This window comes from Danaus plexippus, chromosome 15 (genome assembly GCF_018135715.1).
Source record: "Danaus plexippus chromosome 15, MEX_DaPlex, whole genome shotgun sequence".
NCBI classification, from domain to species: Eukaryota; Metazoa; Arthropoda; class Insecta; order Lepidoptera; family Nymphalidae; genus Danaus; species Danaus plexippus.
The window spans coordinates 5512060-5526076 of record NC_083547.1 but is presented as its reverse complement, the minus strand read 5'-3'; the positions used below and the strand labels follow the sequence as shown (position 1 = coordinate 5526076).

At 33.0% G+C, this 14017-nt stretch overlaps 1 protein-coding gene across 1 annotated transcript; it reads right to left on the bottom strand.

Moving 5' to 3' along the window:
• Nucleotides 1-9390: 9390 nt before the first annotated feature.
• On the bottom strand, nt 9391-13973 carry LOC116766376 (cytochrome P450 4d2-like). The gene is made up of 10 exons (XM_032656218.2): nt 13751-13973; nt 13516-13625; nt 13144-13237; nt 11737-11922; nt 11598-11667; nt 11402-11528; nt 10996-11208; nt 10676-10919; nt 10249-10416; nt 9391-9956 (listed from the first exon to the last, which is right to left on the bottom strand). Exons 1-10 carry the CDS (start codon nt 13908-13910, stop codon nt 9793-9795), a joined length of 1536 nt encoding a protein of 511 aa, XP_032512109.2. The 5' UTR covers nt 13911-13973; the 3' UTR covers nt 9391-9792.
• Between the last annotated feature and the right edge of the window lie 44 nt (nt 13974-14017).

Below are 14017 nucleotides of genomic sequence, written 5' to 3'. Positions count from 1 at the left end.
TTATAATTTAGTAGGAACTAGGAACTATTTTAAGGTCGGAAACGAAATTCTGATTGTACGCATTCTGATATAATAGTTTTGAAGTTGTTAGACATATGGCAAAATTAATTTCGTGCCTCGTAAATCTATTAGTAAAAACTCCAAGTCAATATCCTACGGCAAGTGTTTATGATTTTAAGTTCATTTTCTACAGTTAAATTCCTTAGTTTTGACTTTTTACTTTGTTTATAATAACCATTTTTAAAACTGTTCCTATTTCCTCATTCTTTCGGTTCTTTAAAATCAACCATCATAATAACATTTTTATGGACACTTTGAACAGTTATTTTGAAGATTATATAGCTAGTTGTTATCTACTTTTTGTTTTTTATATTATCGCGTGGTTCTGTTTTCTTACCGTTTAATGAGGATATTGATTGTTGCTTCACAGGAATTATTTAGTGGCAAAATAAATTACTCTCGCTTCCTTTAACCAAATAATTTTTATTTTTTTTTTTATATTTCATACAGACAAAATGACCTTAGTTTCTTTCTTTCATATTGAGAAGTAAAGTTTAAATTTTTTATTTAATATCATCACTTACGTAACACGTCTCAGCCATCTTTAAATATTCCTTTAATACATTCTTTTTCCATTTGATTACTGCGTGACAATAAAATGTAAAAAAATTGAAATGTACTTAAACTTCAGTTTCCCGTCTTTGTAGGTATATTCTATATACAGGTTTAATTAGTTTTATCATTTTTCTTACAATATGTTCAGTTCTTCAGACAAAAATTGTTAAAATTTTTCAGCAGAAACCCTATCTTGTAGAATTTTCTTTCCCCCCTAAATATGTAAATTGTTACATTATTTCTTTATTTTGTCTTACCAAATAACTCACTCTGCTTCTAAATAATCTTCCTCTATCACTGATTTATTTTTTTCCTCTTTTTTACTAATTCTGATGTATACTCAAACCATTTAACATCGAAGATTTCATATAAAAACGAAAAATATCATCCCCTCACAGAAGACCTGACTTAAAGTGGCGTTTACGTTATTTCGTTCGGTAAGTTCTTGTAGCACAGTGACGGGGTTTATTGATTATTTGTATAAATCTCGTTTGTGGGGTTTGTATTTTTAAATCGGGAGACAAGGGTGGCATACTAATTTTTAAGCAGGTTTGGGTCCAGAGTGTAACGTCTATTTCAGGTGTTGGTTGAATTTTTCCCATGGAATCTGGAGGCGAGGTCCCTCGCTTTACTATACTTGGTTGAGGCTTATGGCTTGAGCAGGTCACAGTTCGTGGAGAAATGCTAACACCAATCAAGGTAGAGGCGATACGGAGAGCCAGCCGTCCCGTTCCGACGGGGTCCTCGAGTCGGATGGCGTGCCCTACTATACTGGCACGCCTCTGAAAGCTTATGCATAACCATATTGTATTACAAATCCATATCACATTGGATCCGTGATTGCATAGCCAGTACTGATAGGCCGCGAAATGGGAGAGAGCGTTACTGCAGCCACCCTCCTCCTTTAAGGGGAGGAGGGATTACGCAGGTTTAACTACAGCTGCCGTCCCCACGACCTACTGGTATGCGATAAGTATTTTTTCAGAATTAGCAAAAAAAAGGGTGCAACTTCTCAATCGCCTATGGAGGAGCTGCCTAGCTGCGTCTTGTGCGGCCAGAAGGGTCATCCCGCGAACTTTCGCAAATGTCCCAAAGCGCCGCACTAGGCGAAAGTTGGGCGGCACTCCAATAAAGCCCGGAAACCGGCTCCCATCCCTGCTGCCCCCCCTGCAACTACCGCCTGGCAAAGGCCTAGCGTTACAAACTAACCGACAGCCCTTCAAGCACCCCAGGCACCTAAGGCCACACAGGTTCCTCAAGCATCCGCCCAACCACCGGCAATCGGCTTAGCAGCCGACTTGCAGCTAGTCTGTGACTTTGCGAGTCTTATAGACCCCGCGGAGGTGCAGACATTCGCCGCCAGACTTAGGGCTTGCGATGCATACTGGCAATGTGCCATCATACGGGCATCTTGAGTGCCATGGAAGCGTTCCAAGCCAATGGCAATTAATAGTAAGGATTAGGCGTCCCAGACACTTCTCCTAGACCCTGACAATAAACATATGATGGACTATTCAAACACAAATGTTCCCAAAACACACTAAGACTTCATATACACACACACCGCCTTCGCCAGCGAAGACGAGGCATCGTTTCATACACGTCGCTCCGGCGTTCTACCGTCGGGGGGCGTCATACATTCCCATCACCCAATGCCATCCTCCTCTCAACGACGATCTAAGCCGAGGTCCGGCCTCTTAGAGGCAACCTTGGAACTGGCGTATCCCCCGTTATCCAAATGTCTTTAGTTTAGTTAAACAATTGACTATTTTAGTTAACTGAGGTGTTATAAATTTCATTATCTAGAAAATTGTATATTGCGTAAGTATGTGTGACACGAAGAGTCCTCAGTTCCGAGAGTTGTTAACTCAATTCATTACGGCGCATCATGTTTGAGCTTCGTGCTTGTTTTGTTTCGGTTAGTGAGTATATTTCTGTCTTTTGTTTTCACAATAAAAATATGATTATTTTTAAATAATTTCGATATTCAGCAGTATTTTTCATGTTTATTGGATACTATTAAAAAGTAATTTTTTTTGCAACTTCTTAAATGTATCCAAAGAAAAAAACATTATTTATGAAAGATATTACTATAAATAATAATTCAAATCATGAAGATAACTAGAATTATTATCTTTAAGTGTAAGAAATTTCACCAGTTTGTTGAGACTATGTTCTGTGGTCCTTAAAATTTACTTGAAAAAATGAAAAAAATTATACTCTTATAGAAATATATCGTTTATGACTACTGAAGACTAGGTAATTAGTCGGGGGTAAGGCCGTAAGGAGCTCTACTAAACTCGTGAAGTCAATTACCATTTTAATGATATCCTTGACGTTTTTAACAACTGCGAAATAGAACCTAGTTTGGTTTTGAAAGAATAAACTATTATTGCCGTAAAATCAAGTGTCACTAACGCCGAATCATAATTTCTTGCGGTAGAAAAGAATAAAAGCCAATATGAATTATTTACCGATAACAAAACAAATTAATTATTTTTTATTTATAGAAGATTTCTTACAGTAAAAAATCCAATCAAACATTACGTACAACACTGCATATTATATACGAAAAGTCTATAAAGATCGTATTTGACACATAAGGCTAAGCCAAGAGACAAAATATGAAATAATAGAAATGATAGGTACAGACGCAAAATAAGAAGGAAAATTTTTATGTTTTGTCATAAAAACTACATATATTCACGCCCTTGTGAATTTGATAAAATCAAATGACGAATCAAGCTCCTTAAGGGTTCTATTAATTTACACAAACTCTTCAACTGGCAACGTTTTAAAATTACAAGATGGCAAAATTACAAAAAGTTGCAAGATCAAATCAAATTGTAACACCATATTAATCAAGCTGAAGTCGCAAAGTCGTCATTTGTTTCAATAAAGATTTTTTTACGGTTTCCACTTTTGAGAACCTGTATAAAAAATGTACAAAAGTTAGAAGCCGTATAGTCGGCGTTGTTTATCGAATGGCCACAAATTCATAGGCAAATTTCTTGTATCTATACCAGTTCAAACAAACAAACCTGCGAATTTTAGGAGAAATAATGTATAATTCATTTACTTATATTCTATCTTTATTTAGTCTCAGCTTCAAACTCACTCAAACTCTCTCTTTATTTAGTTGTTAGAATAAATGTTTGAGAGCAATAATTTACACATCATGTAACTTGTATTGTATTATTATTAATTATGTATTATTAAGCGCCTTAACAACTTACATTTGAGTAGGTATGTATGTATGTATGTATGTATGTATGTATGTATGTATGTATGTATGTATGTATGTATGTATGTATGTATGTATGTATGTATGTATGTATGTATGTATACGTATGTAGATTCATCTTTGTAAATATCAAGAACTTATTTACTAGTTAGTTATTTAGTAAAAAAAATATTTCTTTATTCGTTTTTAGCCTGCCATCTTTGAAAGTAAGGGCACGATTTTAACATCTTTTCAATAAACAAAAGCGACTTCATCAGAAAGTAACACCCACGTAATTTATTTAAGAAACCCTAAAAATTAAACATCGTTTACTTTTTAAGCTTTATGTATTGGCAGAGAGTTCTACAATGAATTTATTCAAACTCCTTAACTGAGTCTAAATAATAATTATATTTTATTATAATAAGTTGTTTTATTACAATATTACATATGTATGTTTGAAAGCAAACTATATTCTCTTCGTGATTCCGTTTATCCAACGATACTTTAAATTCTGAAAGTCTATGGGATTCAATTTTAAATTACTAATAGTTAAGCCGATTACGTTGCGAGCTAGATATTTATTAGGTACTGTTAATCTGATATTACTACGATAAGCACTGCAAGGGTGAAACAGAGGGTTGTATTTTATTAAAATAAAAAGTTAAATCATTGCAATTAAAAATCGTGTTTTCAGTTATGGAACAGTACTTTTTGAAATGAAGTAGATCAAGGGTCTGTCGTTTACAAGAAGCAAAAACAAATCTTGAAGTTAAAATTACCTCTCAAACATTTAGAACAAGAGGCCAATTAAATTCCATTTCTTATTTCTGAAAAGAGATGTAAGAGGAAATATATTTTTAATAAAAGATTGTTTCCGGTTTGAGTAAAGTTAAAAGTAACCAGTTTGTATTAATGAACGAGATTAAAGATAAATGGAATTATTAATCTCACACTAAGATATAGAATCATAACTATTGCAACGATTCTTTTAAATACCTGGCAGATATTTTCCTTATGTTTGTATCATTTGTTTTTTTTTTGGCGACAGACAAACATAAAAATACGAAGGAATAAAAAAAACCATTTCTTAACAAGTGTTCTGCGTAATTTATGTGGTGCAGATATTTTCTATATATTTATGTGCTAATCCAAAAACCAATATTGGATATGGCAAAAAAATCAATAACCCTAGTAATGACAATGACTTAGGTATCTACATTATTGGTTGTGGCTTTTATAATTTGTAGAATATTATTTTAACAGTAATTTTAATAGTATTTGGAATTGTTTAGAGCAATAACATTACTATCGTTGATACAAAACATTAACTTATTAAAAGATACGTTTTTTATATAGTCCAACATTATGGAATATGTAGATAAGTAACGGGAATTGATTGAAAGCACAAAAGAAGCGAGCAAACTGTCTGTATTCTATAGGAAGGCGTGAGATTTTGGCAATAATTTCCCGGGAGGCTACACCTACATCAGGCGATACTTGAAATATTTAAAATAGCTCGCAGATTTAGAATTCTAAATCACGTGGAAATTTGTTCGATAGTGAAATTTCTAAATATACGTGTAAATAAATACAAAATATTAATATTTCCATGTATTTATTTAATCCCTTCGTTTTTGACCATTCATCGGATTTAAATTATTTGAAAAAAATTCCACCTCCTCATCCTCAGGTTAATAAGTTTGGATTTATATTTCCAAACTTCCTTCTTGTTTAATTTCTTGATTAATTCTGTTACTTTCATATATATATAGAGGTTGCTGAGAAGATTTAAGAAGTGATAACCTCTTTGGCCATGATGACCAACCCAGTACTATGTCTCAAATTTTGTACCTAATTTGCATGACCTGTTATCGTGGTATACCTTTTCATAACGAAGGTATTTAATCAGTGTGTGTTGTCAGTGATGACATATGGATCCGAAACGTGGTGCTTCACCAAAGGGCTTATGAATAGACTCAGAGTAGCTCAAAGAGCTATGGAGAGAGCGATGCTCGGAGTTTCTCTACGGGAATCAGAAATGAGGATTTACCTAGAAGAACGAGAGTCACCGGCATAGCTAAACGGATTAGCTCTTTGAAGTGAGAGTGGGCAGGCCATATAGCCCGGACATCAGATGGCCGTTGGGGCCGAAAAGTGCTCGAATGGAGACCACGGATCGAAAAGCGTAGCGTCGGACGTCTACCAACGAGATGGATGGACGACTTAATCTAGGGACCGCGGGTTCACGGTGGATGCAGGCCGCTTCCGAACGAAGCTCTTGGAAGTCGATGAGGGAGGCCTATGTCCAGCAGTGGACTTCACATGGCTGAAATAGTAGTAGTAGTAGTGGTAGTTATCGTGGCGAGACGAAGTGGAACAGTCGCGATTACGTAATAAGTGGGACGATGCAGAATGTCTAGCGCGTATAGCTCACTGTCTAAAGGGTGATGCTCATATTTTACTCTCGAAATGGCCCAGCGGAGATATATTATGGTCTAATTTCAAAGACGGACTTATATCGTTATGCCCGAAGCTATAGCTAATATTTTATTTGAAGTCATGTGTACTAATAGCGATGTAATAGTAATTATGATTCAACTTATGCGGTGTACGCTCGAAGTGTATTATTGCGGTTAAAGATAGTGAGAGGTTTAAGTGACGAATTACTGGTTGCAATAGTATTACGTGGTGTTAAGGACCCTCAAATTCGTGCTGTAGCCATTAATTTGAAATCGCAATCATCTAAGCTAGTAGATTTTTTATCAGTTTATATAAAATCAGATCAACCGTTTAAAAAACCATTTCAACAAAATCACAATGTTAGAAAGCGGTCGTCAAATGATATTAAATGCTATGAGTGTAATAAATGGGGACACATAAGTGCATCATCCAGTAACAAAAGGCCTAAAACTAACATTAACAAAACTAAATGACAAATTCAAGGACAAAAAGCAAGGAAATAATTAAAATTTTAACGAGTGAACCGATTTTAAAAATAGATTCGTACTTAGGAACTGAATTTCACACAGATGCCAGTTCTAGAGGCTATGGAACGGTTCTACTACAAGTGGATCATAAGATGTGTAACAGTGTCATTGCTTACTACAGCAAGGTCACAGTAGGAGCAGAACCAAAGTTCCAGTCTTTAGAGATGGAAACCCTTGCCGTAGTAAGACCGCTACAGCATTTCTTGATTGGTAAGCATTCTAAAATAGTTACCGATTGCAATGCACTAAGTAAACGCAAAAAAAGGATTTGCAACCTACAGTGGTATGGTGGATGGTGGATATATCTTCAAGATTATGATTTCACATTAGAATATAGGAAGGGTGCAATGATGTCTCATGCTGATTACCTCAGTAGGAGTCCTGTTAATCTATGTACTCTGGTTAAACCTAAAATAGGGGCGCAATTTGCACAATCTGCAAATGACGAGATAGCAACTTTATTAGAATAGGTGAATGATGGTCAATTGGACGACGCCCGGTATAATAAGAAAAAAGAAATGCTGTATTACAAATATGATGTCAAAGGTGAACGGTCGCGACTTTTATATAACGTACCTAAGGCTTACAGGCTTAGCCTGCTGCGTGGTTTTCACGACGACCACGAGCATTTGTGTTATGAAAATACAGTAAATTTAATTTTGAAACATTTTTGGTTCCCCAGATTGCATAGTTTTACTAAAAAGTATATTTTTTATTGTGTAAATTGTTTAACATATAAAAAGGTACGGCGTGCGTCACTCCAGCCAATCACATCACAGAAAAAACCTTCAGTCCCATATGAAACGATACATGCCGGTTCTTTAGGACCATTGCCGGAATCGGATGGTTATAAATACCTTTTAATTTTAATAGACGCTTTAACAAAATTTTTTTCACTGTTCCCAATGAGTAAACAAGATTCTTTCAAATAAAAAAAAAAATATATAACTAAAGCGATAGGTGTCTTCGGTACACCACGATTACTCGTTTGTGATAGGGATCGAATTATCGACAACGCGGATTCTAAAATCCTTCCTTCCAGAGGATGGCAATGAAATGCATTTAATTACCCCCGAAATGCACCAGTGTAATGGCCAGGTTGAGAGGTATTGCCGTATTGTATTAAGTATGATTACAGTAGAAATAAAACTAAAGTCATGGTCACAAGTTCTATGGAAGGTTCAATTAACGTTACATATAGCTAAACAAGCCTCTACTTCGTTTTCAGCGTTCAATTTACTCATTGGCACGGAGGCCACTAACTACACCGTTAATCAATTTTCTTATTAAGGATATAACGAAAGAGGGATTCACGCCTAATCGTGAGGCATGGCGTGAATTAAGAAGACAAACGGCTGAAAACAATTTGGATAAAAATCGAGAACTTCAGAACGCCTATTTCAATAAATATGGCAATACGCCTAGAAATATAAAGATAATTATTTGGTTTATGTTATAAAACAGCCTCAAAGAGCTGGAAAGTTGGATAGTGGCATGAGAGGACCGTACCGCATCACCAAAGCGCTGACAAACAACCGCTATGAGCTTACCTTGCTATCAAACTCTTATGGCAAGGTAACCCAAGCGGCCGCCGAGTATGTAGTTCATTAGAATGGTGAGTGGACAACGACGCTTGTGCAGTCTTCTTTGAGAGTAAGTTCAACAATTTTTAATCGCTACTTAATAGATCAACGTAACTTAATAAAGGTAAAATGTTTAAAGATAACTGTCAGTGAAGAGAATTAATGTCCTTATATGTAATTTGTTTTATAAGTTTACCGAGAACAGACCCATGTTAGCCTCCATAATACATGTTGAGCGTTCGAGTGACTCGGTAAAGTTCTGTTAAAATACAGAGAAGGGTATAGGGTGACTGAAAAGAGACTCTCATAAGACTCTAAATGAGCAGATGGGTGACGCGGAAGCGACTTGTATTAAACCCCTTAATATTATAGTTGGAAGAGACCTGTGTAAGACTCTATGCCCACATACATAAATTGCCCTTGAACTATAGTTATTAATTGTAAAAGTTCTTACATTCGCCGCAAACTTATTGACGCATTAAAAACACTACGCTATAACAATTGAAAGTAAAACTGCGTAATAAAAATGTTTGTTTTAAAGTATCGTATATGAGAATTTAAGGCTGTGAATTCGATTGTAACAATTAACAAACCACAGCGGGGTAAAGTACCCGCGAGGACGCTGTTTTGTCAGAAGAGGCCGTGTGGATAACTAAAACAACCCCATCCCCTTACCGATTTCTCCTACCATAAGCAATTCGAGACTATAATTCATTACTATCTGCAAATTGACGAGAGCTCATTCTATTAGTTGGATTAAGATCTACATAGAAATTTTGAAAAAAATATAGTGAAAAAGTGTAAAATTATTAAATAAGTGTTCAAACGATTATTTTATTTATTAATAAAATCATTGGCCGTAAAAAGTTATGTATATATATATACATAATTTATATATATATATATACATAATTTATATTAGCTAGCACACTTTTCTTTAATATAAATATATAAGTATTTCGAATTTTAATAACCCACGACTTAACCCTTAATATGAATTTATTATTATTCAATTCTTTAATACTCCAAAAAAAGAGATATCCAAGTGAATATAATAAACATAGAATATTCTTAACTCTTAAATTAAAAAAGTTCCAAAGTGGAAATTGTTTATTAATGTTTAACTCACATATTTGCCTGTAACAACTTTTCACTTCTATGTTTCTTTTAAAAGGTTTCGAGGATTACAGGGGTTTATTTCTTTTATTTTTGAGTAATAATTAGAAACAGAGTCTGTATAACAAACAAAAAAATAAATAGTAACATGACTTATTTTATAAAATAATAAAGTTTGATCAGAGATAGAGTTACTTTAAACAATATATATATTTACTATTAAATTAGTAATCAATAAATAATGAAAACCGTGTTACTTTTTTTGCTATTGATTTCTTTTTTTAAGCCTTATATTTATGCCATTTTTAGATTCAGTAATGATACGATGTGCAAATTGTGGTTCGTCAGCAGGATCACAAGGGAACACTTCATATCTTCGTAACATGTTGGATAGTGTTGCTTTCATGGCCACCCAAGCGTAACGAAACCCTAGGGTAACAAATATACATATATTACTGAAGTTTGTTTTATACTAACAGTTCTTTACATGTTTAAATGAACAAATTTAAACATCATTATAAACGAAAAATGTAGAATTCTTTCAAACTGTAAGATAAAATTATTAAATTTTAACTCGAAGTGTTTAAATTTAAGTTTAGTGTGTTTGTATTTAATGGTCTTTGAGACAATCTTATAATTTTGTACACTATACATTCAGTTCAGAACTATACATTATTTAAAATGGTTATTAAAATTTTGAAATCAATTAATCAATACTTACCTATACAATTTCTTGGCCCTGCACTAAATGGAACGAAAGCAAAAGTATGCATATTGTTAAAAAACCTTTCAGGATCATATTTTTCCGGTTCAGGAAATATTTTGGGATTCTGATACATTGCTTCGAAGAAAACAACAACTGAACTTCCTGCCGGAGCTATGCGTCCATCTAGAAGAAATTGTAGTCTATAAAATTTGAACTAATTTTTGGTGTACTAAAAAAAACTAAATTAACAGAAAGAAAACGAAAAAGTATCCTCCATTTCCATATCGTATTACTATGATTACGCTATATAAAAAATTAACGAAACTTTAATAGTTGTCAGTTTTATTTAAATGTCTATTGTTCTTAAAATATAAGAAGTTCAAACATTTCATGTTATTCTCCTGGTATGCTTTTTATTCTTATTAAATTACTTTTTATTCACCTTTAAATTTAAGATCCTCGTGTAATTGTCTTCCGATCTTAGTCACAGTTGGTATTACTCGAACGCTTTCTTTCAATACAGCCTCAAGGTACTTCATATCATTGAGATCTTGATTAGTTGGACATTTAAAGAAATTGTTTTTAAATATAGAACGCTGCTCTTCAATAATACGGTTCTGGATGTCTGGGTACTTTGCGATACAATATAATGTATGGCAAATCGTCATTGTTGTTGTGTAATGTCCCTAAAATTTATGTGGACTTAGAAATGCAAAATACAATATTTGTTTCTACTTTTAAACTCAGTTAAAAAGTACAAACCGTGTAACACAATAAGGTAATTTCTTCATTGATTATGTCATCGGGAATTGGATCTCCATTTGGTAATTCAACAAGTAAAAATTTATCTAGCAAACAACCACTGTCAGATACTTTGTTATGCAAAAGTGTTTTAATGTTCATATCGGCAATTTTATTGTTGGCAGCAATTTCTTCTCTCATCGTATTAAATATTGCCTTCCTGTCCTTAAGAATCTGAAACGTATCTCCTTCAGGTTATTCATATCGAATTATGAAAAACGGATAAATATTTACATTGTAATTCTTCCTGAGTTAATAATTTGTATATATTTAATATTTTAATGTTAGTTATTTTTATTTACTTGGAACGGCTAAATAAAAATAAATTGAAATGGCCAAAATAGAAGAAATACTTCATAAAACGTACGGTTGCGCTTGTGTCTCTAAGAGCCTTAACAGTTTTTATCATGAGTCGGTACTGCGGCGATAACTCAAAAATTTTTGAAATGTTTCTCCAATATGAGAAATAGTTTTGGGTAATTATTTTTATCGTTCTGAAATAAATATTCACATAAAAATAATATATCTAAAAATTTTAATGTGATTGTTTTAAACAAACCTACCTTCCGCTCGCTTCAAGGTATGGATGATTTATATTACCAAGGAAATTGCTATCAACCCCCATAAGGGTGCCTAAAATCAAAAAATATTTAATATTTTTTAATTAAATACAAAAACTTAACTGGTCTTTTGAACACTCACTACATAAAATATCCAGCATATAAGGTCTTAAATAAGTGTATAAATTTATAGTGCTCTTGTCATTGAAGGTGTCCAAGATCTTAAACAAACGATCACAGTGTTTGTTCACGTCTTCCACCCGCTTTTCTAATGTTTTGAAGTGAAAACTTGGCGTCATCAGTTTTCTTGTCGATTTCCATTTTTCACCTTTAAGAATGTCAATTAATAGTTAATTCTCTAGATAAATATATATATATATATATGTGTGTATACATTTAGAATTTAAACAAGGCTATTTAATTGGGATAAGGCGTTAATAAAAACGCCAATAGAACATATCAAAGAAATAAATCAATGACACAGCAATTTTGAACTGGCAACTTTTGGAATATCACGATCCAGTAGCTTTGCCAGCTAACCCATCGTGCAGGGCGAGTTAAGCGATCTATATTGTTAAACGTCATACTAGGATCTAGATGCTGTTTATAAAATCTATATATTATCTATGAGCTCTACTAAAAAAACTAATTTATGAAGTATAGGATAAAATATTCATAATGTTCAACTTTACAGTTTGATGACCAGTGGTGAATAGTAATTGCTAGTTAGTGACATTTTGTCAGGGTGTATGGGAAGCGTACCGCAACGTAATGTAATAAAACTGGCTTTGTTTTGTCCGCCACAGAAAACCACCGACCGCATTTTGGTTATGATTTTAGATGTAGAGAAAATTAAATTTAGAAAATAAAAAAACTGAGTATTGTTTTTAAAAGGCTTGAAGATCTGTGTTTAAATATAATCATACGCTCTTCAGCCGTTACATATGAAAAGAGTTTAACAAGAAAAATTAAAAATCTTGTATGTTTTTTTATTTTAAACTTTGACACTTCGAATATATCTCAAAACTATCTTTACACTTTTATTATTTTATAGGTAATTTGCTGGAAGAAACTTCGCAATAAGAATAAATAATATATATTTGTATCATAAAAGCGATTTTGTTTCATCTCCTTGTCAGTAAGAATGTAAGAGATTGGAGCAATCTATCAAATTTAGCAAATGTTTATAATCAATTAAAAAAAAGCAGAGGTAAGCTGTATAAAGATGATCGTTCTTGGTAGTTCACAAAAAGTTTACAAATAATAATTTCAATAAATTGATAATACAGGTTAGTTTAGGAAACGTTTTTCTGAGCCTTTTTATTCCAGAGAATACATTGGGTCGATTTGCTTGGATTCAAACCTAGATTACGAGTGTAATCTATGTAATGTAAAATGAGGGTAATGTAATTCTTAAATCTAAATTGGAAACACTTTTGTATCGAGAATTCTTAACCAATCAGCATATTTCAGAAGAGAGTAGTTAGTTCAATCAAATTCAATTTTATATATAAAAATGTTATATACAGAATAATAAAAAAAATCAAACCTTCCGAACTAGAAATTGAATTCCCAAAGAATGGTTTCATAGCTGCATTTCTTTCTAAGGGTTTGGAAAGTTCACTCGGATGATTGAGAATGGTCTGGAATAAAAAGCGTAAATTGTTATTCAAATTATATATTAATTCCATTAGGACCGTGAATAGAGAGACCTAAAGAAAAAAGAGGGCCACGATGTTGAGCTGTAAGTATAAACTTGATCCGGAAAAAAATCTTAAGTACTAGTTAGCCTTCATTGCAAAAATTTGGAATAAGTTTTTAAAAATAGTGACTTGGAGTAGTTATAAGTAAAAGAGATAAATTCGTCAAAACAAATTATTGAATGTAAAAATAAGAAATAGGTAAATAATTTTAATCTTACTCCCACATCATCAGGATCTGAAAGCATTATCCAGTCTTCAGAGCCAATTGTCAGACGAAAATTTTGTTTTCCATGTCTATTCCACATTTCCATTAATTTGGGTGACGCCTCTATAAAAACAAGGATATACAAAATATTTAAAATTCTATTGGTGTTGGAGTATACATCTAAAATAATATTAAATCTTTATCTGGTAGTTATTTAAATGAAAAATGAATGTAGTATTGAAACCTACCATCAGCGTCGAAACCAAGTTGTAAGCCGTTCCCAAAAAAAGGTAACGGTGCATCACCTGGGAATTCCGAAAGTTTTTTCCAACGATAGCTAGACTTTCGTTGATATTCATGAAATAATAGAACAATAACTAATAAACCTACAAAAATAAATAAGATCATTTTCAGGGATCTATTTTAAATTTTAGTTAAGTTTATATATGTTTATACAATAACAATAATGTGTGCAAATATTTAGTGTATACTGAGGGCAGAAAATGTGTTTCTGA